The sequence below is a fragment of the Phyllostomus hastatus genome, unplaced genomic scaffold (genome assembly GCF_019186645.2).
Source record: "Phyllostomus hastatus isolate PE091 unplaced genomic scaffold, TTU_PhHast_1.1 phas_contig_196, whole genome shotgun sequence".
NCBI classification, from domain to species: domain Eukaryota; kingdom Metazoa; phylum Chordata; class Mammalia; order Chiroptera; family Phyllostomidae; genus Phyllostomus; species Phyllostomus hastatus.
Genome location: NW_025333709.1, coordinates 32,182,806 through 32,208,392, shown reverse-complemented (window position 1 = coordinate 32,208,392; position 25,587 = coordinate 32,182,806). Strand labels below are relative to the sequence as shown.

Here is a 25,587-nt window from a genome sequence, read left to right as displayed (position 1 = left end):
ACACTCAAGATCAAGGGGACATTAAAAGTTCTCTATGCATCTGAGAAAACTTACTAAGAGGACCTGACAGTAAAGCTTCAAGCTTCCAATAAATGTCGTTTAAAGATGTGACATCTGTCCAAGCTTCTCTCAAGGTGGAGGGGAAAAAATTAGTGTTTGTTGTCTGCCAAGATATTTAATATTTGTACATTTGAGATGGAATGCATCACTACAAGTTTTTGCTCTTAAGCAGTTAGTGGAGGATGTAAGGAAAAACGCACGGACGGGGACAGGAGAAGTTCAGCACTCTAAATCTCGGGCACGACACTTGTATCCCCTAGGCCTCAGTTTCCCATTCTGAAAAACTACAAAGAGATCATTAAAAGCCATCAAAAGCTCCAAGATTCTGTAGTCAAACACTCAGCCAATAAAAGGGTCAAGATAAAGCTCCTTATAAAAGATCCACTTGGCTGGACATAAAAGGTACTCAACTATTTGTGGCAAGCATGAATAGCAGTGATTCTTTTATGATATAAATAATACAGCTAATCATCTGTTTGTTTTTAAACTACTGTTTGAACACAGAATTGGAATAAGAGCCTAAACATAGGATTTGATCCCTGGCTCGCACATCGTACAAAGCGAACAACTGTGGAGACACATGTATCACTCAGCACTGAAAGGACCTTGTTGGTGTGTTCTTCTGCAAAATTTCTTCTAGATGTGCACACATCACCGGCAGCAAAGGCTTTCATAGGGCTGCTTAATATATTTCCTCCTCACTCATCCTAAGAAAAATACAATGCCATGTTTGAGGAAGCCGGACTTCCCCTTTTGATCGCAGCCAGAGATACGTACAGACAGGAAACCTTTCTCCACCATTATGAAGTCGATCTTTGGGGTGTCAGATAAGGTCTGGACTTGACAAGCACAATGTATTTGGATCCATCCCCGCAGCAAAGAGGAATTTCTCATTTCCAGTTGGTTTTCCTAACATCCCAGAACAGCTCCTATTGTACATATGTAGATTTCCATGTTTTGAGTTCTGGAAAGCACTTACTGAAAACTAAACCAGATAAGCAGCACTAAGGATTTGAATCCAATAAACAACAGACCAAGACCCTCACCACCTGTGAAATTTGGGATGCAGGTCGGGGAGCTCTTGACTTCTTTCAACTTTTACTTCCTTTACTTACAGTACGACTGAAGAGCTAAGTAAAAAGGCAAGATGAGCATGGCCAAGGTCACCTATGCTAGTCAAAGGCCAGCTTCCCTGCCCCCGAGACCTACCAAAGCACCCTAGAAGACCCTTGTGTATGTATGTCTCACCTCCGAGCAGACGCTCCTGGCTGCACCAGAGAGAAGGCTGTAGCTGGATCCTCACCAGATTTTGCAGAAGGACCTGCCAGGTGTAAACCGCCTCCCCATTAGCACCATCCTGGACACGTGTGGCGGAGTGTGGGCAGCGCTCCAGTACTAACTGATCACCCTACCATGTCCTGCTGCCAGGAAACCGACACTTCCTCAAAGTGTCCATTCCCAGGCTCAGGAGAATAACTGAGGTAGTGCTAGTGGCAAATGAAAAGTCTGAAAAGTGAAAATGCATGGCTCCATAGGCTCTAGTTCCAGTTCTACAGCAACTCATTCTAATGACATCAGATGAAATATCAGCAAAGTCAGGGACTGGCTGGCCAACATTTGCACACACACACACATAAATGTATCCAGACTGGGCACTGAATTTCTTTCATGTAGTAAAATATACATAACGAAGTCTACGTTTTAACCATTAATGTTCGAGTTGAGTGGCATTAAGTGCAGTCACGATGTTGTGCAAGCATTACCACTAGGCATCTCCAGAAGTTTTGCATCATCCCAGCGTGAAACTGCCCCGAACTCCCCGCCTTGTTCAGCCACCAGCCCCGGCTCCTGGCCACCACCACTGACTGTCTCTGTGAGTTACTACTCTAGGGATCTCATATAAGGGAAACCCCACAATATTTGTCCTTTCGTGTCTCGCTTATTTAACTTGGAATATTATCTTCAAGGATCATTGGTAGCCTGTGTCAGAATTTCCTTTTTAAAGATAAATGATATTCCATTGTACGTACATACCACATTTTTGTTTATCCGTTCATTCTGATATCTGGGCTGTTTGCCCAAGGCATGTTTAAACCCAGTCTTCAAATGTGATCTTCACTTCTGAGAGGCTTTTCTGATTTCCTAGCTCTAAAAAAAAAATGCTAGGAATTATACTTGGCTTAAATAGATATTTAAGCTAATTCTCACCATAATGGGTGAATCAATATATTTTACTAGTGAATATACTCTAAATCCTGCTTTTAATGGACCTGTCACAAAGGGAAATTGCACCTTCCCCTCCATTCCATATAGAGAGCAGACAGAACATATTTTTTCCTTCTGCTTCCACTTTCAAAATGTCACTTTATAGCCACAAGGGTGGGGTTTTTTATACCAAAGGAAGTAAAAACAAAAGTAATAACAATAATATAGAAAGGAATTTCATCCGAGGCAGCTGCCAGAGAAGAAGTGGCCGGCACTGAGGACTGGCAGACAGACTTGAACTGGCAGGGCGAAATGGTTTAGCTGCAGCTCTGGATACTGGCCAAGGCAAGGCCCCTTTCTCCCCTCTTTTCACAGAGCAGGCAGAAACATACAGGGAGCCCCTTTTTCTTTGCCTTTGTGTTACCTTGCCACAGGTGAGGTTCGGTTTTTTAGGTGCTAGAGAGAGCCAGTTTCTGGGAAGGCAGTGGATGAGCTTTAGGGTCTGCGCTGAATTTAAAGGGCTAGAACTAAGATTGAGGGGAAGAGTGTCCCTCCCAGGAGGGGGTCCTATCCTAGAGCAGGGGAGGCCACACTTGGGTGGAAGGCAGCAGAAGAAACTGGTTTTGGCTGGCCTCAGTGTTCCCATGAAATGCAAAGCTGACTCTCCTTGGGACAGGTCTTCAGGGGCCTCTTAGCAACTTAACCCTCAAAATGGTTCAGAAAAAATAATATGTAGATACATGGACAAAGCAAATGTGGCAAAATGCTAACAATCAGTGAGTCTAGGTGAAGGGTACCCTGGAGTCCTTTGTACTACTCTTGTAACTTTTGTAACTTTATTTAGCAGTAATTTCAGGTCCAGAGGCAAGCTCAGGGACTGGAGGTGAGGGTGCTGCTAAAGCAGCAGAAATGCAGGGAAAAGGTGTGGGGTTTGGAGCCAGACACCCATAGATCCCAATCCAAGCTACCAGACATTTTGGGGAAGCTACTTGACCTCTCCAGGCCTCAATGCTGACATCTATAAATTGGGGGTAAAATATTTCAGGATTCTTACGTCATCCCTAAATCTTTTATGTGGCCTGCACTCAATAAAAGGCCCTGTTACTACGACTGCTGTAATTACCACGCTTGACAGCTGGAAAGGTGGGTGAGAGAGAACCAGAGAAAATAGAGGGCCACGTTGGGGTTCAGGATGGACAGAGAAGCAGGTGGCTGGGGGGTGGGGGATGGGTATGGAGTGAACTGAAGGTATGAGGAGGAAAATGGTATCTAATAAAGATAAATAAAATAAAGAACCTAGGCACCAAAACATAAAATCATAGCCATTCATCCTATCAACACTCCAGGCCAGCTCAGCAGATTATAGCTCTGCTGACACCAAGTGAGAAATTGTGTTTATGACTTTAGCTCCAAAACTTACCGTGTTTATTACATCCTCTTAATCTAGCTGCAGTTTACAATAGTATCACAGGTTTAACCTCAAATGGAAAAAAAACAAAAAGCCACACATCAATCAACTATTTTAACAAATTAGTTAACAGATAGTCAGTTCCTCCATTAAAAGCAAGATTCCAACAAATATGTCAGCATCTTTACCCTCAGGTCTTGAAATGCCTTATCTCAAAAAAAAATTTGAGCCTTACTCTCAATGTATGTATTTTTATAAATTAAACATGCATAGGCTATTGGCAATCCTTCTATGAAATATCAGAAAGGCTTACTTAATGTCTTAGCTGAGACCGATGTCCTACCTGGAAGCTGTTGCCTCTGGAAGCTTAACCCTGTGCTTTCACTTTCTAGAACAGGAATGAAAAACTCTAGCTTTACCCAGGCCAAAATGAACTGACTAAAGTAAGGCAAAGAAGTGCATCTGTTTTTCTCTTAGACTTGGAAGTGGATGGAAAGAATATGATGCCCCAACATCAACTCTGTGAGCCAAGCAGGCAACTCTTCTTGGAAGCCCTGAGTGGGGAAGGGACAGTAGTCATTTCCCTGGAAACTCCCTGGGGGCCACCTTTACCACTCTGGCTGTTGGCTTCTTGGCCGTGCATTATGAACACCTCCGAGATCAGAGGATTTCTCCTTTCTTGTGTCCTTGGAACAATAATACTTCAGAACTTCTCTAGGGTGTTCCAGAGGCCAGACCCCAAATTAGAAACAAGTTAAAAGATTTTGCTACCACTGTGCAAGGGACCTGCCTGTTCCGGTGGTAGGATTACATGTTGGTAGCAATTGCTCTCATAAGTAAAACTCACCAGGTGACACCTCTATCACTATTGCATACATTAACCAGCCCCATAACTTAGGGATAAAGATGAGACTGCACCCTCCCCCACTTGCCATCACCCATTCATCTAAAAGTATTTCCTGAGGGCTTGCTATGTGCTGCACCCTTGAGCTGCAGTGAACAAGGCAAGGTCTCTCCCCCACGTGGAGTTTATATTTAGCTCCACCATTGAGCAATAAACTATTATACAATTATATAATTACAATGTGATGAGTACAAAGAAGTACACTGTATAAGGAGAGCTGAGCTCACCTACCCTGGGGGGTCAGAAGGCAACATACAAGCTGGGAGCAGAAGTGCACTAGGACGCCCGGGGGCAATGCGGTGCCCTGGCAGTGCTGGACCGAGCAGCGCACCTTCAAGGAGTAAGAAAGCATGAGGGCAAAGGATGAGGCAGGTACCATGTGCAAAATGGAGCTCAAAAGGAAACCCTGGGGGCCCTGATTTGGATCTGCATGCACAAATTTACTCTAAGAGCACTGGGTTTGAATCAGAGAGAGTCTCAATCATATTTTCCTTTCTAAACACCACCTCTAAGAGGCTTTCCAGTCCCCTCTCCCATGCACATGGGCATTTTCTGAAGGTCTCTGGCAGCCTCTACTGAGGCACTGTCCCACAGTACTGCAGTTGTCTGTTTTCCTGTCCGGACTAACTGAAACTCTATCTTCTTAGCACAACAGAAGGAGAACTGAGAACCCTCTCTGACACTCAAGAGACCACAGGAGCTTTAACTTTAAAAAATTTTTTTAAGATTTATTTATTTATTTTTAGAGAGAAGGGAAGGGAGGGAGAAAGAGGGAGAAAAACCCCATGTGTGGTTGCCTCTCTCATACCCCGACCTGATCTGCAACCCCGGCATGTGCCCTGACTGGAAATCAAACCGGCCGGCAGCCCTTTAGTTTTCAGGCCGGTGCTCAGTCCACTGAGCCACACCAGCTAGGGCAAGAGCTTTAACTTTTTAACTATCATAGCCCACTGCTGTGACAAAGCCCAGTAGGTTTTACATATACTCTAGACCAGTGGTTCCCAAACTTTAGCCTGTCCCAGAATCACCTGGAGAGCTTATTAAAATGTATTGATGGGTCCTGCTCCAGAATTTCCAATTTCAGTAGCTCTGGGTAGGGAGGGAGGGTGCATTTCTGACACATTCCAGGTGATGCTGCTGCTGTTGGTCCAGGCCCCCACAAGACAGGCGGCTGACAGAAGAAACCTATGATATTAGTGTAGCAAAAAAAAAAAAATTTTTTTTTTACCAGTATCTGTATCTTGGAACTCAAAGCAAACCTGCAAAAACAGATTGTCTTGAGTGAGCAAATCTGCCTAGCTTTTACACCTAGAAATCGGCCTCACACTGGGTCCCCCTGACAAGCTTTGGCAGCCATTGGGGCACAGATTTCTCAAATCCCCAAGCTTTAAAAGTGGGAAATGTTGCAGAATTCACCAGTCACAGCGACGGGACTCTGTAACAGTGACACTGGGTGGCAAAGACAACTTCTGCAGCACATCAGACCTCAATCTGTGCACTCCATCTGAGGGCCCAGGGTGCACGCCCGCGGCCCATGCTAATCCAGTCAGGGCCTCTGGGTCCCGTTTACAGGGGGTGAGACACAGAGAAAACGGCACAGCTTCTCCTCGACTTTGGGTGCCCTTGCACACAGCCCTCTCAAACGCCAGGCATTTCTTGGTGAGCAGTCCCATACCAGTCACCGATTTCCTAAACTGCTAATCAGACAACTGCAGTGACCGTTAATTCTACAGTCAATTTTGAATTAACGGTTAATTCTACAGTTAATTCAAAATTCCACATTTGAATTAATGAAATAAAAAAAATAATTAGACCCAAACAATCACACTGGTCTGAAAGCACACAAATGGGCAAAATTAGTTTATTCATATTTGCTGCAACATTCATCAGAACGCTTGTTGGTCAATTTGCTTCAAGAGTGTTCACTTTTCCCTTAATTTTTCTTGGGTGATGTTCATTCACAGCAATACGTTAAGCCTGCTACCGTTCTGCAAAGAATTCCTAATGACCAGCCCCGTGTTTGAGATGATTTCTTCTCAACCTCTTTGTAGAAAACAAGAGGGAATGTCTGAAAATGGCCTATCTGTATTTTCCCGGATTTTAAAAAAGATTTCCCATATGTCCATTGAGAAAGTTTTATTTCTTCCTTAAATGACTCTAGAACAATGTCTATCCCTGAAAGAAGAGCAAAGCGAGACCTCTTCTAAAATTGTAACCTTTCAGTATGTAATTTAAACCAATGGCCAGCTGGAGGAAACTCAAGTTGGAGGAAAGAAATTTAATATATTTGGAACTCTAAATTAATATTATGTCAAGCCCCGGCAGCCCTTTTCCCCAAATCACTATAATTAGAAATATGCAAATGTTTCACTGGGGAAAAAAACTGAAAGCAAAAAATACACCTCATTAAGTAATGGTTTTATCTTCATTAGATGGTACTAAAAGTATAAGTGAGGCTGAAAGTTTTTAGACTACAATAGCATTATCTCCTTCAGAACTCAAGGAATATCACACCAAATAATGGCAAAAAATCTGTCACTTTTGATACATTTTCCTCAGGAAAAAAATAGCTCAGACATGGGCTCCCTGGTCCTCGGAAGATTTCGACCTTTCCACTTCGTCATAAACCGTCGGTTTAGGAAGTGAATGCTACACCGGCCACCAAGTGTTCCAGTTTTTAGCCAGTTACAACCCCTCACACTTTTCTCTCTACAGCACATTTTTCGTAACTGCTTTCGGAAGTTGTTTTTCAAAGACAACTAACCAGTGATTTAACAATTCAAGGCTTGGCTGCTTTGGTCCCCGACTCGGTAGACTCAGAGGTTAGCAAGTTTTACGTTAAAAAGTCCACAGAGACTCCAGGCAAGATGGCGGCGGCAGCACAAGGACTGAACACCCCCCCCCGCCCCACCCCCACCGTAACCTTAAAAACAGACAGACAGAGCAGAACCGACAGGCACAGCACATCTAGGGGACAAGGTCTCCCCACGACCCCTGTGGGCGACCCCTGTGGGCGAGGACGAGGAGCCGGACTACCGGAAGTGCCCCTGGAGAGTCAGCTGAAGAGCCCGGAAGAGCCCGGAAGAGCCCTCCGGGGACACGCCCACACACAGGCAGAAGGCTTAGCTGGCTCCCGTTCCACCAGTGAGGGCAGAAGGGATCGTGACCCAGGCAACACAACGTTCTGAGTGGGGAAATCTGATCCCTGTGAACTAAGGACAAACTAGGACAGCCCCAGGCAGAGGAGAAATTGCTGGGGATGAATCTAAGATGAGGAAAACAGGGACAAAGGGAAGGTTCAGATGGGCTGGGGGAAGGTGGGGGGTGAAAATGCGGACACAAAAGGAGTTTAAGACCTTAGGATGCAGAAAAGTGAGTCCACATTTTTAACCACCTCATGAAAACAGTGTAAGTGGATCCTCTAGAACTCTGACGCTGGAAAAGCTCTACTAAAAATATAAGAAAAGTCACAGTGAATGACAGAATAGAATCACAGTTCAATTCCAAATAGTTACTTAAGCAAAAAATAACACACAGAATGACAGCCCTAGTACAAACAATAAAATCATGCCAGAAAGACACAAAACAAATGAGAACTATAACGTAATATTTCAAAATGAACTAAAGGAAATAAAATGAATGAAAGAAGCTATGAAGGGCAGCATAAATCAGAACTTTAAAAACTCAGAAATGAGTTGACTGGAGAAACTAAAGGTTGGAAAATAGGGGTAAAGAACTAAGAAAAGAATTAGAAAAAAAGTCATTTTAGAAATGAAGGGTAAATAAAAAGGAAACAAGAGCAAATAAAATAGTGTCTTACAGGAACTAGAAGATTGAAAAAAGGAAACTTTTTTAATTCAAACAAACTATGAAGCCATTAAAAGGATTTGAGAGAAAGTGATTGATATAGAAGACTAGCAAAGAAGATCTAACACACACATAATGGAAATTCCTAAAGCCAACAAAGAGCAGAATATGAATAAATAGCTGTACTGTAAGAAAACTGCACTAGAAATGAAGACACCTGATTTTACATATTAAAGTGGCACATCATGGCCATCCTGAGCAACCAACCCTATAAAAGTACTGGACTTCAAGGAGTAAATATAAAAACCATTCCTTCGGGTATCTGGGCAAACAGACCCAAAGCTAAATGTGAAGGAAAGAAAATCAGTTTGTCAGCTGACTTTGACAACACTTTATGGCAAAAGCCAATACAGCATTAAAGGCAGCTGAGCAAAGAAAAGATGGGCCAAGGATTTATGTATCAGCAAAACTTACTTTAAGTGGCAAGGCTACAGACAACTGGTTGTAAATGCATAATTCAGAAAATACTTTCCATGAGTCCTTCCTGAGGCACCTATTAGAGGCACTTCAGAAAATGGTTAATTGTATGTTATGTGAGTGAAAAATTAAAGATCAAACATGAATAGGACCAAAACTCTAAATCACCAATTCATAGGAAATGCAGAGAACAGAGAAATGCAATCAGCAGAATTTAGACTGAAAAAATGCCTGGGACAAATCCTGTTGCTTCAACAAAAAATGGGAAAAGAATCTATAAATAAAAAAAGGAGTTAAACATCATATCAACCAATTGTAATATGTGGATCTTGTTTGGAGTCTATCAAATGTTTATATATTTTATACTTTCTTAATAGAGAAAAATGTGAATGCTGAATACTCAATGACACTGTGGAGTTATATTGATTTGGAAGGGTGTGACATTGGCATTACCATTATTTTAGGGACAGGACTCGGTATTTTAGAGCTACATACTGAAAATATTTACAGATAAAATTCCATGGTGCTTGAGACCTGCTTCGAAATAACGAGAGGGTGCAGTAGACAAAGGTAAAGCAGAAAGACTGGTTGCTGATCCAACTGGTGAAGCTGAATGATGAATGTATAAGGGTGCATTACACTATTCTCTATGTGTGAAATGTTCCCATAGTAAATAATACATATACTAAGTGAAGATGAAGTTCAGTTCCTCCATCTTGAAATAAAATGGCTGGTCATAGGTTTTCAAACAATCCAGGAAATAGCCTAGAAGTCATAGTTCCCCTACTTTTTTTTATCTTTTTAACCATTCCCTAGTCTCAACTGATAGCAAATTTAAACAGGGCCTATTTAAATTTAGGCCCTGAAAGTCTCACCCCAAACAATAGGTGCTAACCAAAGATGATTATGCCAGATAAAAAGTATTCTCTGGCTTAGAAACACTAGAATCCTTCCTCAAACCTATAGCAAGTACTTTAAAGCAACTGATGGAATTCTTAAGTACCCCTAGTTGTATTCCTAAAGCTGGTAGTTTCATCAAAATCGTTAACTGACATCCCACCAAGCAGCTGAGGAATCCCCTTAATGCCCTCAACCAAAGCTTGGTCACGCCGGGCACACCTTCTTGCCCGCAACTCAAGAGGCTACCACTTCCGTCCCTAGCCCGTCTGTATCAGGGATTTCTTCCTACCAGTACCAAAGGCAGCAAGAGTCCTGTTCTGTGCCCCGTAGCTGACAGAGAAGGACCTTTCCAATCCCAAGTATTTCCACTGTGTCAGTTCTCACTTGGGGGCGTCAGTCCTTGATTTGAAACTGGGCAGCTTATCACTTCATGGGACCCACAAAGGCCACCCTAAAGTTATAATGGAAAAAGTCAGGCGAAGTCAACCAGGTCACCTCACCCAGGCCAGCTAGTGACAGGAGAGTTGAAACATGATGGGCAGTATGCCTGACGGTGGCTAACTGGCACTCTGCCAGACCCACAGTGCTACTGGTAGAACACAGTTATTATTGAAACCGGAGATGGTCCAAATTAACAAGAAAAGGGTGAAACGATTTAAAAGGGAGGTACAGATCCTCCAGTTCTGGGAGACATTCTAAAGAGCATTCAGCCTGGACCCCTGAAGCATCTGTCTCATTCTGGTATGTTCTGGGGGGAAAAAAATGGTTCCAAAAAAATTTTGGCACATGAACGGCTCCATGAAGCCCTGAAAGTGAGGACACTGGGTGCGCACACTTATTCAGTCCCCTTCGGCGAACCCTCCGACAGAGCACCTGCTCCGGGGGCGCAGGGCTCCAAAATTGCAAAAAGGCTAGGGCGGTGAAACGCTGCCAGGGGGAATGCACAGCCTTTCTGAGGGCAGGACTGAGGGCCGGGCTGGTGGCAGGACTGGTGGCAGGACTGGTGGCAGGCCGGACTCCAGTGACAAACAGCTCACAAAGCTCCTGCTGAGTGAGTGCCTGCCCATCCCTCTCCTCTCCCCAGTCTCCCAGTTTGCCTTCTCAGGCCCTTCCTTCCCCATCCTGAACCCAGTCCCTCCCGACCCGGAGAAACCTTGCTTTCTCCGCTCCCTTCCTCAATTAACCGTAACACAGAACTGAAATAAAGCTAAATTAAGCTGCTTTCTATGAGTCCCTAGACCATATTTTTTCTGGGCTCTCTGTGGGCCTGGGCTTATGAGAAAAAGAATTCACTAAAGCATAAGCCCCTAGAGGACAAGGGTTTTTTACCCAGTGTGCTCAATGCTTTGGTAATACCCCACTTAATGCTTTGATAATTACTTGTGAACACATCTAGGAAGTCCTGGTATCCGGTCAGTTTAAAAGACATTAGAAGGGACCAGCAGGACGAAGCTGCACATCTCAAGCACTACTGCTATATGGCCGGAGCTGCTACTCCAGGTCCCTTGTGCGCTGCTCCAGGTCCCTTGTGCAAACAGACAGGCCGAGGGCCCTGCCTGGGACTCCCCTCACCTGACGCAGGGCCGCGTGTCCGCCCCTCTGCATCCCCCCCTCAGCCAGCCTCTCTTCAGAAAGCAGTAGTTCCAAAAAATATCCCTCGAAAATGCTGGAATGTAAATTAGGCTACACATTCAGATCTACTAAAAAATGCATAAGCCCGTCTACATATGCTACTAGTTTATTTTAAAAAGCAGGAGAGGAGGGGTTGGTTCAATGAAACTCATAAATCCTTGGTTGAGCTAAAAATCTGTCTATTTCCCGGCAGTAAATGTACCAACTACACTAAAATAACTAGAAAAACACTTAAATATCCCAATTAACCATTTTCAAGTAGCTATTCTAAGGACACACTTTGGATTAAGAATCCTGGTTTAATTTAATGACAGAATGCTAAAGGCCAGCCCGTGTGGTTTAACCAGGCCATTTCTTCAGGTGAAACTCTTCCTCGGGTACATAACTCAACTTTACTCATTAAACAAGAAATCTACATTGTGATATTTAGAATGGAAATACATTTAGAACATTTTACAAACTAAAAAATTGTCATCACTTTGAAACTACCCAGTTTTTCCAAGTAGAATAATTCTCAACTTTTTTAAAACACTGCCTTGTTTTCTTAACAACATGCACTAGCCAAATAACAAACAGCCAATGCCACCACCCACCTACCACAATTTCAAAATCAACAGTTTTCCACAGGAGCCAAATCTGTATTAGATCCCTATCTATAAATACTTCCAGTACAAAGAAATGCCAAGCCCTGACCAGTGTGACCCAGTTGGTTGGGCATCATCCCACAAATCAAAAGGTCACCCGTTTGATTCCCAGTCAGGGCACATGCCTAGGTTGTAGGTTCAGTCCCCAGTGGGGGATTGATGTTTCTCACATCAATGTTTCTCTCCCTTTCTCCCTCCCTTCCTCTTGCTCTTAAAAAAAATAAAAAAGAAGAGAGATACCAAATAATTTCCAAAGTTCTCTGTGATAACACATCTATTGTTCTACCTCTGCTAAGTAATCCTTCTGTTTAGGGCTCTACAAAGGTCATTATATGTAAATTACTGGCAGTTCTGGGTTGTTTTGAAGTTTTAACACCCTCTGAAGTTACCTGAGTCACCTGGGGGTAGGCCCAAATGCAGCAGGGTGGCTCACTTCACTAAAAAACTTAAAAGATACAAGCAAAAGAGTAAAGATTCCTCCTCTTTTCATTTTCCTTATTATTTCCCCTGCTTGGTCAGGAACAAGGTTTTCCTTGGCAAGTCATCACTCACGCCTTTTCCTTAAATGATAGATGTGTGCTTCCCACAAACAGCCTTTCAGCAGTGAGCAGTAGCCAACACACCTAATTACTTTCCAGTGCAAACCTGGGGAGCCCAGGGCAGAACCCCAAGATCTCCTAAGCCACGTCCGGCCTTTATCAAGGCTTGGGGGTTCTGCTTGGTGCTGGCTTGGTTTGAGGGTTTGTTGTTGTTTTACAAATGATCTTATGCAGACTGCTGCATACCCAGCTTATCATTTAACTAAATATTTACAATCTGTTAATAAGCATCTACTGTAACCTGTTATCTCAGGTGGGGGTGATGGGGTGGGCAGGTTGGGCAATGTAATTAGCCATAGACCTAAAAACAACATTAAGTACATATTCTCGGGAGGGACCTGCTCTGAATTTGAATTGTACATATATGTAAAACATGCAAAAGTGTGATCCGTACTTTTCCGCTCAAGTTATTTCTGAGTAAGCAACTAATTGACCACATTACACTCACACAAATCTCATCACATATGGCATTGTAGGAAATACTGCAATTATTGAAGAATATAAATGCAAGTTCCCTAAAAATTATCCTCTCTCATCTTCCACTAGTCTCCGCAGGGATTCGTTCTATAGGAGGCTTTTGGCTAACTGCAACCCTTTGCTTGTGCTGTCAACACCTGGACCAATTCCTGTCCCACTCACTCTTCAAGATACAACTCAGGTGCCAGATCTTCCTCTGAATCAGCCATTCAACTCACAAACTGACGGCCATTTCTCCAAGCCAATGGTAATGAATGCCGGACGAGGGCCGTTACTTAATTACAAATCTGACAACATCAGCATCTCCCCAGCACTTACCTTCCCAGATCCTAGGCTCTTTACAGGCAGGGATCCCATCTGAGACTTCACCACGACAGGCGAACTGGTCTAAACAACCAGTAGCTGTTGAAGTGCCATTTCAGTTCTACCACCTTCTCCGACTGGACCCCTGACTGCTCTCCCATGTGCCACTGAGCCATGAGCCCAGAATGACCAAAAGGAAGAGGACAGGTGGGACGGGAAGTCAGAGGGCTGGGGTGAGCCACCCAGTGAGCAGTCCATCCCTGAGTCCTCAACGGGACAGGACTTCATGCTTACGGGTCTTTCCATCTCCCAGCAGCACAGCCGGCTCCTTCTCAAAGGATCAGTCAGTCGGGCAATCGCAGAGCACAGTTTTAGGTTAGGGATAATGACGATAGAGGATGGACTTCTCCAGACCTCCAACTTCCTTTTGTTTTTCTTATTTTGACACTCAGCTTAAGCTATCACACTGCACAGTTCATTCTGTGGTTAGAGGCTCGATGTCCCCCACCTCCAACAGATCAATAACCAACCCCCTTTTAGGCTGTGGGTTCTTTATTGGCTATTTTCAATGTAGCCAAAAATTGTGAGGAGAGCAGTGCATCACGTTAGAGTCGATCCGCGGTTTATGAGAAACACTCTATCCTGGCCCAGGCAGCGACCAAAGACAAAGAGCAGGTTATTTCATACAAAAGGGTTTCAGACAGGCCGTGAAAGGGCCATCAGTCCCCGACCGAGGTGGGCAGGACCCAACCATCTCAGAATGAAAATTATTTCGCTTTCCTCATAACTGCAGTGAAGCCCCTATAACTAGTTCCAATCAAAGAATTTTCCTTAAAAAAAAATCTTAATTTTCTCCTGGGGCAATTTAAACTGCTCTCCTTTTGTCCCATCCTTCACTCACACATTACAAATATTTGAGGACTGTCATTCACTAACGCGTGTTTCATCTTATCTTCCCTAGGCTTAATAAATCCAGTTTAGGTTGCCTTCAAACGGCCTATTTCTCAAGCTTTAATTAACTCTGTGTCTTCCTCTACATCCAGAACGCCCATCTTGTCCTCTAAGAAACCAATAAATACACTTTTTAAAAGTAAATAACTAATGCTAAATATTTACTTTTCATGAAAATTTACTTTTTATTATATAGATACTAAACACACAATTTTTTTCATTTTTCAGGGGGTCATTTTTAAATTTTTTTAACACATAATTCTTATAACTCCCAACTCCTACCATAATGTCATAGTCATGTTCCGTGACCTTTGGGGTTTAGTTTTGTTTTTTACGTGGACCTGACCCTACGAAGAATTTCATGCATGTCTGCCACCTGTGGAATTGAGTGTAGCCAACAGCTAATCGATGCACAAACACAACATCCGGTCCCCTGCCCACCACCGGTGGAGCTGCAGCTCCTCTGGGCTTTATTTCCGCTAATTTCCAGGTACCACCAGCACTCCCAGTCACACACACCCGCCGGGACTCCCATGCCCCTTCTCCTCGGTCTCGTCGGGGCCTGACACATCCCAGGTGCCTGTGAATTTGCCAGCTGAGTTAAGTCTGCACCTTCCTCTTTCTCTTAAGTACTGCCCCTTCTTTCCAGGGCACGCACACTAGCACTCAGGGCCTCACCCCTTCATCCGAAGAGTCAGATCATCCCTGTGCCCAGCTCCGCACCAACACATAGCTCTCAGCCATGGAATTCGCTGTCCTAAAATAGGACCCTCAGAAACTCTCCCTTAGGTATTTATACACCCATGTTCACAGCTTCATCACTCTTGATAGCCAAAAGAGGGAAGCCGCCCAAGCATCTGTTGATGGGTGAATGCATAAAATGTGACATATTCAGGCACATACATACACAAACCACATGTGCTACAATATGGACGAATCTTGAGGACACTATGCTAAGTCAGTGATTTTCAACCTTTTTTATCTGATGGCACAAGCACAGGTCAACTAATTACTAAAATTCTGTAGCATGCCCTAAAAATATCTTTTTTGCCAATCTAACAAAAATAGATGTCATTTTGATTCATTCACACCGAATGGCTGTTGTTTTGTTATTTGACAATCTCAGGAAAAAGAGGCCAGTGCCTTTTGTATGTTTTGTTAGGTACTGTATGTTTTAAAAAATCTTGTGGCACACTGCTGTGCTAAGTGAAATTAGCCAATCACAAAGACAAATACTGAATGATTCCACTTACATGAAGTCCCTCGAGTACTCAAATTTATAGTGACAGAAAGTAGAATGATGGCTGCCAGGGGCTGGGGGAGGGGAGAATAGGGAGTTAGTGATTAATGGGTACAGCGTTTCAGTTTTGCAAGCTGACGCGTTCTGGAGACCAGCTGTACAACAATGTGAATGAACTTAACACTACTGAACAGTACACCTAAAAATTATTCAGACGGTAAATTGTATATCCTAAAATGTGTATTTTCCTAACATTTAAACACTCATGCCTTCTTTAGTCTCAGCTGCCCACAGCAAAAGAGCATCCAAGTGTTGGAAACAGGTTGCAGAGTGGCCTTAAACGGACAGAACGAGTGAGCAGCTCTGGACTAGTAAACAAAGCCCACCCTAGTCTTGGCTTCAAAGCTTTTTTCAGAATCTGAACCAAACCCTAAATGCTCCTTGAGGCTAAATCAAAAAGTCTACCTTTCCAGCCTTTTCCCCTCCAGCTCCCTACCCCCAGCCATCACACCAACAGATTGCACCAGCCTCAAGTAACATTCAAGTAACATCGTGATGTCTTCCTCCCCGTTTCTGTAGCTTTTTCCAATTGAAGCCTCAACAACAAATGCTCTACCTTCTCTCTTTTAAGGTGCAGAAATGAATCTCAAATGTTACCTCCCACATAGACACTTTTACTAATCCCTGATTGCTATCACCCACCCATGGAGACACTAACTCCTCCCCAATGAAATCTTCCCCAAGCACTTTGCACTTCTTAAGACACCAATTCTACTTTGAATGGGTGGCTGTGTTCTTCCCTGTCCCTCCCCCAGCCCTAGCCAGTTCCTGGAGTCTCTGCAAGAATATAGGTACAGAGATGGATAAACCTCAATCTGAAATGTTCACTGAGCATTTATTGTGCCCAAAGTGCGGTGCAGGTGCTGGAGAAGAGGAGAGATGTTAAGCCTATATTTACTGAGCCTCACTGAGTGTCCAGCCTGGGGCAACGGACAAGTTCAGCTTGGTCCCTCACTCCCAGCGAAGGCAGTCACGGGACAGCTCCTGATCTCAAGGACCTCTCAATGCCACTTTACAAGGTAACAGGGTTCCAGGAACCCACGTGAGTTACATTTCCTTTCTCACCTTGAGAAAATGACCATTTACAGACCTTTCCCCTCTTCAACTTTCATCCAGTCATCTGTATCCCATTTGAGGGAAAGCAGTTTAAATAAAGTTAAATAAAAAGCCAGGAAGAGAAGTATGCAGTACCAGAATTATCAGCTTTAAAAACAAAAGGAAAAAAAAACTACACATTAAATGTATATACTTCATCTTAATACCAAAACATACTTCTAGTTAATCTGATTTTACACCATTTTCATTTTTTTATAAGAGATAAAGCCAAATGAGGAACATGAAATCAGCATGATAGTGAAGCACCGTGCTCCCGCTGCACAGGACACCGTGCTGAGCATGCTCTGCGCAGCTCATACACTCCCTTCAGGAGCCCTGCACCATCGCGCCCGTTCTACAGACGAGGAAACGGACTTCAAGGAGAGGTGACGACGGCTCTTACCCAGATCACACAGTGGGCAAGCGGCGGAACTGGATAAAAATGCAAGTTGCCAAAGGTGGAGCCCAAGCTTTTAAATCTAATGCCACAGGCCCTAAATATCTATTTAACTTAAACTTTAAAATTTGCAAAAGTGTTGAAAATCTAGCTGTCAGATAGGTATACATTGGAAGAGATCTAACAAAAATGTGTCATAACCAAAATCTAAGCGTGAAGGCTAAAGTATAAGCTGAGTGGAAAAATTATCAGGTACAATTATTGTATCAGGTACAATCAGGAAAAATGATCAGACCAGGAGTTCTGGTTCCCCCAAACTCCAAGGTCGGCTCAATCTCTAAAACTAGTGATTCCCAACTGTTATCTAAAAAGCTCACTCAAAATAAAACTCAAAGTTTGTGCCATTTTACAAGGTGTCAAGTTAGCACTTACTGGTACTGTATACAGGACTATAATGAAAAACAGTCAAATTCTACATACCTGCAGAATTTACTCATGTATTAGCTGCCTATTCTACCCCAGACCCCATATGCCAAGTCTCTACAAGAATCTCTTTCTAATCTTTAGGGAAATCATGTTAGTGTAGGCATTATTCCCATTTTAGGGACAATCAGATTGTCCCTACAGATTTTTTATCTGTAAAAAAATTCCTATTTTACAGATAATTATGGCTGGCATGTATTGAGCTTGTACTCTGAGCCTCCCAGGCCACACTATTCTAAAAACTTCATATGTAGCAACACATTTCTGGCACGGAAAGGTTAACTAACTTTCCCAAAGTCACGCAGCTAAAACTAGGATGAAAAAGCGAAGCTCAGCAAGATTAAACAACTGGTTCCAAGGCCACAAAGCTATTAGCCGAGGAGAGAGGGGGTTAATTCGAAGCTGTCTCACTCCTTCGGCTTGTGCTCCTTCTTCCAGGTATCTGTGTGGTACCCCCTGGGCTTCCCAGGGCCCGAGCGAAATGCCAACATGCCTTAATGCCTAGGGCTAGCAGGAGAGAGCAGTGCTATTGCCTAGGGCAACCTGAACAGCACAGGTCCTGTCTAGAGGGGCAGAGTTCTCAACTCTTCAAGAGACCTGAATATAAATTCTCCATATTTTTAAACACTGCCTCAATGGTTTCTAAAAAAACATCATGTGAGCCAAACGAAACAGCTCCATGGGCTATCAGCTTGCAACTTCTCTTTACTTATTGAGAGCCTAAAGACAAAAGATGAGCTGTCTGGTGTCCAAAATGTCAGACATCAGAACTACTAAACCAGGCTTCCTCTCCAGGCTCCCCTACTTTCAACGAAGGCTAACCCCACATCCAGATGTTTGCCGGCGGTAACTTCCCAGTAGGTCCCTCCCTGCTCTGGATTTGTAGCCATGGGGGCAAAAATCCAAGTGACAGAAACTGCACTTGAAATTTTGCATATTTAAGATTCTTTCAAATATCTTTCAATCCCTTTTTGTAAAAGTTATTACACCTGAATGCAACAAAATAAAGCACTTCTCACGTCCTAGCCTGTAGCTGTTAAAACTAAATTCATCCTGGAGAAAATTCACTGCCTTTGAGGGATCCCTGCTCTGCAGTCCAGGTTCAAGAGTCCCACTTGGGACACTGTGGCTCATTTCCTGGTGTCCTTCTTTAATCAGCCTGGGGAAGACGTGAGGAAATGAGTCAAAATCCTAAAGGCAACTTATAGTGACTGTCAACAACAGCAGCAAAATCCATCATCACAACATCTGTACACAAACATGCTCCAAGGGAAACCCAAAAATACTTGGCGCATTGCTGAACAGAATTTGAGAAGAAAAGCTGTGCGTGCAGGTAACCTGCCTTATCTCTCCTTGTGCTCACTCAGGGTAAATGGCCCAGTGATACTACCCATCACTGAGGGTTTTCTCATTCATGAATATGCCACAAGTTTATAATGCTAAAACCATTTCTGTTTTTTGGAGTAGGGGAATGGAAAAAATTTCAACTGACAGCATCATTTTAGCACAGCTTATCTTCATTTCTGAGGGACTAACCTCAGGCTTCACTGCTGATAATTTTGGGAACTGACTCACCCTCAGCCAGTTCCCCCAGCAGTAAATGGTAGGGACTGGAACAATATTGCCTCCTGGGCTTGTTGAGAGGACTGGAAATGTCAGTTAAAAGCAAGGCCCCAGCACAGTGCCCAGCACACAGTTTCCAATTACAGAGCAACACTATGTACAATACAGGTATTGTGAAATTTCAGGCACCACAGAAAATGTGTTGTAATGGCACAGCATACATGATTTATCAAATCGTAAGAGTAAACGTGTGGATGACTGGGAAAGACCAGGCTGGAGATAAATGACTTCTTTGGGATTCCACTGTAAGACCGTCATATTATTTCCAGCAGGATAATCATCCACGACGTGCACAGCTGCTGGGAATGACTCTAGCCTCACACCTGCAGGAACAGGGGAAGGTATGATTCACTACTCCTCGCAGGTTCATCCTGCTGGGCACAGGAGTTGTAAATACTTGGGGGAGGGGAGAGGATGAAGGGTCTGGCAGAGTTGGTACCTCCTAGTCCTCACAACGAAACTGTAGATGAGCACATGTGAATTAAGGAGAGGACAACCCAAACCACACCTCCCTGCTCTAGCCAGGGGCAGACCAGCAGGGTACCACCAAATGGTCCCTGTGGCCGGAGAGGCGGAGGGATTTCAAGGAGGCAGAAAGGAATCAGGGAAAGATATCAGGAAAGGTGTAGAGGCTACCCTCAGAACACTGATAGAGGAAAATTTCAGACCCAAAGGCTCCTTCAGGATGTAGATACCTCACTGTCCTCTTGAGGAAACTGGCCTCCCCCAAATTTAAACAAACTGCCCAAGGGCACACAGCCAGTAAGTCGTTGAGAAAAGAAAAATCGGAGGGCAGCAAAAGGCTTTGTCACCGCACGGTAAGGCACCGCCCCCCCTCCAAGCCAGACCTGAAAATTCCCTTTGCCAAAAATCTATTGGATGGAGCAGGCTAATTATGAGGAAGGAGGAAGCAATAAATTCACTTCATTTTTAAAAAGGGAACTATTCTGTGAGGTTTGTCTCTCTAGTGCCCTACTGGGGTCAAATTCACATATAGTAGTTGAATTTTAAGATGCAAGGGCCAAACGTGTCGTTTGAAGCTTAGGTGGTCAGACCCGTCACAGAATCTGGGCACTCACGCAGGATCCCTCCTGCCTCACAAGGGTCCAGATGCAAGGCCTCTCTTCCCCCACAGGAAAGACCTCACAATGCCTTACAAGACCGGGAAGCGGGAGGCTGCATCTTGAGACCTTATAGGAAAACTGAGCAGTCGTCTATGGAGTCCCACAACAGTTCACAGCGATGCTTCCTGTGCAGCCCCTGAATTCCAGTTCAGACTCACTTTCTATCCTTACGTCATCAAAGTAACCTCAAGGGTTTTTTTGGTTTTTGTTTTTAATGACCTGGGAGAGAACGGGGCTTCAGGGTTGGCCAAGTGACCTGCACTGGCTCACGCACCAGCGACATCCCTCACCCCCACCCCTCCCCCCCCCCAAAAAAGGGAAGGGGCAGGAATCTGCCTTAAGGCTTCCAGGAGCCTGCAAATCCTCCTGCTCCACCATAATACCCCAGTTCCCGCTCAGATATAACTGGATTTTAATAACAGCTTTAAGATTCAAGTAATATTTGCAGAAAGTTCCACTCCATCGCCCACCCCCATCCCCCCCCACCTCAGGCAGCCCTTAAGTATCGATATCACGTGGGAGGGGGTGTTGCAAAACGGACCAACGATTACAGGTCAGACGCCGATTCGAGGGGCTTGCAGAGCTCTGCCAACCTGGCCGGGCACTCTAGCTGGGCGAGAGAGACAGCAGGGTCCTGGCACCTCAGTGTCCCAGCGCACTGTCCCTACCTCCCCTGAGAGCAGGCAGGCAAGCAGCCCCCAGCCGCTCCGAGGAGCGTGGCAGGAAAGAAACAGCACCGCAGCAGAAAGGGGCGAGCCTCTGGCACGGGATTTACAAAAGCAGAAAGTCTGCAACCTAGCGGCTGCTTTCCACACGCCCTACCCAACTTGTCCCTGTAACTGCCACCTCCCGTTCGCGGGGTCCCGCCCCAGAGCCGCACGCTGAGCGCTCCTTGTGCAAAAGCATAACCTGGAGGCCCGGGGGACGCCGCAGACTCTGACCCGTGTCCACGGGTGATGCCGCGAGCAGAGGCAGCAGCGAATCTATCCCCACCTCCGGGGCACAAAGAGCACCCTCGGTTGGAAAGCAGCAACTGCAGAGCAAAAAAAAAAAAAAACTCTCCAACTTTGCCCTCCGCGCTGAGAACCTGCCGGCTGGTCCTTCGTGCGCTGGTCACAGAAGCGCAACTTTTAACAAAAGGAAGCAGCGGCCGCGCCTCGCCGAGTAGATAACGCGCGGGGTGCGAGCCCCCGACCCTGCCGCCTCTGCCCCCGTGCACCCTCCGCACAAAAGCAAACCCAAACTAGCATGTAGCCCGCACCCTCAGCCTGCATTCGCTCACGCTTAAGACCCCTTGCTGCCCTCATTCCCGGGAGACCCCAGCTTAGCTACCCCTCCACCAGTGGCTGGGGGTTCCTCACGCAGGTGAGCGAGAATGGGCGCCGGGGAGTTCCAGAGACGTCTGGAATCTCTCGGGATGCTGAAACGCAAGGACAGTGGGGACCGGCAGCCGCCTTTCCCGATACCACGAAGCAAGTTGGAGCCCTCAGGGGCACAGGCAGCGGCGGGGGGCGCGGCCCCGGAGCCCGCCTAGCTCTCCCACCTGTGTGGAGGCCGAACAGGAGGAGCAGGACGCAGAGAAAATCCCAGGCGCCGGGAGCGCCTCTCATTGCGATGGCAGCGCTGAGATCTCAGCTCCGTTCCACGTTCCAGCTCTCGCCCAAGTGCACCGAGCGCGGCAAAGCCGAGCCCCCAGAGCCGCGAGCGCGGAGGAGCAGCCCCTCCTCCCAGTGCCCTCCCCCTGCGCGCCGGCCACGCCCCTTCTCGTCGCCCCTCCTAGCCTGCCCTTCCTTAGTGCGTCCCTTGCTCCCAGATTTCGCTACCTCTCGGCAGCGTCAGGTCACTTTTCCTTCGACCTGTTTAATCCCTGGGGGCTCAGCCTCCCGGCGTGGGAGGGGGGCATGCCTGCTTTTGCCGCCAGCTTCCGACCCCGGAACCCACCTCTCCTCCCCTGTGTTGTGGTCCGGCCGCCAGAGGCGGTTCCCCTACTAGGGTGGTGCTGCCCTCTGGCTTTGTACAGCTGGGGACAGCTCTCACATTGGGACACCGGCCCGCCACCTGGCAGGTGCTCCCCAGACAATAAAGGTCGGCCGCTTGGCCCTGGAGCATGCTCTGGAGGGAGGAGGTTGTATGCTGCTGATAGTGAGGGTGCTGAGGAGAAAGGATGGGGTGGTGGGGAGCGGGTAGGAATTGGGCCCGGGTATTCTCCATTCCTGTTTGTCAAAGGGGACCAAGAGTGACACCTGCCACCTCGGTAAAAGGCTGAGCCAGAACGTAGGTAATTCTTTATGCTCAGTTTCTACACCTGCTTCTTAGCCTGTAGCAGCACAGTTGGTTTCTATTGGTCTGAGTGGCCTCCGCCAAACAAGCTCCTGCTGAGACTGTTTTGGAGTCGGGCTTTGTAGTAGGGGGAAGGGGTTTCCGGGTGCCTGGTGAAGTTTGATCTGGGAGCCTCGATTTTTTAAATCCTTTTGAACCTAAGTCATTGTACTAAGCCCTCTGGGTGCCTTCTCTCTCTCTCTCTCTCTCTCTCTCACTCTTTCCTTTCCTTCACCATACAGTTTCTCTGCCTCTCCATTAGAGGACAGTTTCAGGGGTGGGGATCCCAGGGTTCCTTTTAGCTGCCCTAGCCTATATACCATGAGCAAAGTAATAGTAAAATGATTCTCTTAAACCAGGTTCCACTGCCTAGGAAGTGTTTCACCCAAGGAGACAATAATATCTGTTTAGGATTTTATAGTTCCTCCTTATGCTGAATATTATTTCATGCCCATAATACTATAACAGCTCTGTAAAGGAGAGCAGATACAGTTATTATTTTAGTTCCAAAAGTTGCCCAAGATCACACAGCTAATAGAGGGGAGATACCTGCAGCCACTCATTTTAAGACTGCCTGCAGGTCTAAGAGCTTTCCTTACACATTCTAATAAACAAATAAAGCACCCCTCCAGATAGCTTAGAGTGGAAAATAAAAGGGAGGTGTCATCAGATAAAGCAATGGAATAATTTAGATACACTTAGACTCTTGTCTAAAGTAGCATCCAAAATTTATAACTAACCAGCCCCCACTTTATTTAATATTGAAAGCTCTCCTGTTTGATATTGATAGGACCTAAGTTAAAGAAAAATTATTTTTAAAGCTAATCACTTAAAAATTATCACTACTCAATCAAGACATATGATTACTTCTCTTTAAATTCATCTATTCATTCAGTAAGCATTTAAGTGTCTACTGTGAACGGGAGGCACTAGGCCCTGGGCCCTACCACAGTCTTTACGGTCAAGTGTGGGGACCTGTATCCCAATGTCCTGGCAAGTGGTTGACGTCATACAGCTGTGGGAAAACTGAAATTCAAAGTTCTCTGTCTGTGTTCTGAGCCATTGGACCATATCTCTTTCTTAGATGACAGAGGTAAAAGCTACCACTCAAAGCAATCACAAGTTTCTGGGATCTTGATTTATTTCTAAAATCCATTTTGAAGTGAGAAAAAAATCACGAGTTAAAATATCAACAATCTGCCTGAGAGGTAAAATTTACAATTTTCTTCTTCAATCAACTGATATTGGAGAGGATAACAAGTCCTCAGCACAGTGGGTGAAAAGAGACCATACTGCAATTTAATTCCAGGCAGGAAACTATCAGGAAAAAAATACCAGCATAGGGAATTATATTATACAATGCAGGGCTGTCTCCTATTCACCATTCAGCAAACATCTATCGAGCACCTAGGTAGGCGCAAGACCTGCAAAAGCATCCTAAGACAATGTCCCTGCCTAGGGGGATTCACAGTCTGGGAGACCAAACAGATACCCAAATAAGAAACTATAGTATCTGCTAAGAGGGTGCAGGTACTCGCACCAAGTTAGCCATATCGGTTGGTAGAGTATTAAAATCCTTGCACACTGATGAGAAAAATGCCACTCTCCTAAATACCTAAGTGCACCCTCACTCCCACCCCTTTGTTGGGATACTGCAGATGTCCTCAGATCCATAAAAGTTTAATGCTGGACACAGCAGAGAGCCTCCAGCGCCTGTGCCTTTAGGGTTATTAGCTATTTTTAATACTACTCCCTGTCAGCTAAGTACTAAAAGGAGGCATCTAGAAGGGACTATGAGTGAACTGCTAACAGAATGAAATATTTTAGATCATGTCCAACAGAAACATTTACAATGGTGGAAATGTTTTATATCTCAGTAGGGTGTGCGGGACCAGTTCTGTGCTCTGTTTTGTGATAGCCCTGAACCCTTTCATGGATTATACCTTAGGTGTTTTTATTTTCATAATTGTATGAATTCTGGATTGTGACTTGTAGAAACCCAGCTCAAATGACTTAAGCAAGCAAACAAACAAGAAACCTAAAATGCATTGGCTCTTATAACTGGAAAGTCCAGGGATGACAGTGTTCCTAGACTTTCTGAGATTCAAGAATTCTAAGTCATCACACTTGAACTTGGTGTGTGTGTGTGTATGTGTGTGTACACATATGCATTTTTCTCCATCTCTGTGCTTTCCTTTATTGCTCCCCTGTACTTGTGTACACTCAGAAAGCTCTAGGCTTATAGCTCATTAGTACTGATGTAAGCAAAGCTTTTCTGCCCTTGTGAACATCTATAAAAATACTGACTTGGCTTAGGTCACATGCCCATCTGGAACCAGTTACTGAAGCCAGATGGAATAGGATGATTGGCCAGGTCCCCGTCACATACCCTTCCCTGGGGCTGGGATCGGGGTCTACTTCATCCATATGACAAGGCCATTCTTAATGGAGAGGGATGTGCCCCCCCGCCAAAATTGAGGTATTCTCACCAGAAGGAGGAGGAATGACGCTACACAAATAGAACAAAAGATAGTCTCACATGGCCCAAAACTTCAACTTGAAGATGTTTTATATTTCTGATTGTAAAAGTAAAGACGCTTATTGTAGAAAAATTAGGAAATATCAAAAACGGTAAAGAATGAAACAAAACAAAACCACCCAATATATAATTACTAAAGAGTTCATTTTTGTGTGTTTATTTCAAATCCTTTTTTCCTGCTTATTCTAAGGAGGTTTTTTTAATATAATTTAAAATTCTATAATATTTGCTAGTTTTCTACCAAGCTTTTCCATTAAGATAACATAAGCATTGTCCCAAACCATTAAAAATTCTTTGGAAACATAATGAATAACAGCACTATGATGTCCAGTTGTATGCA

The 25,587-nt window shown here is 44.8% G+C and overlaps 1 protein-coding gene across 2 annotated transcripts in view; it reads right to left on the bottom strand.

Moving 5' to 3' along the window:
• KIT (KIT proto-oncogene, receptor tyrosine kinase) overlaps window positions 1–22,077 on the bottom strand; it is a 78,362-nt gene extending 56,285 nt beyond the window's left edge. For both annotated transcript variants that reach the window (XM_045834392.1, XM_045834393.1), the window contains exon 1: window positions 21,933–22,077. In XM_045834392.1, the coding sequence (XP_045690348.1) occupies window positions 21,933–21,999 (67 nt within the window). In that variant the 5' untranslated portion in view covers window positions 22,000–22,077. The remainder of the gene's footprint in view (window positions 1–21,932) is intronic.
• Between the last annotated feature and the right edge of the window lie 3,510 nt (window positions 22,078–25,587).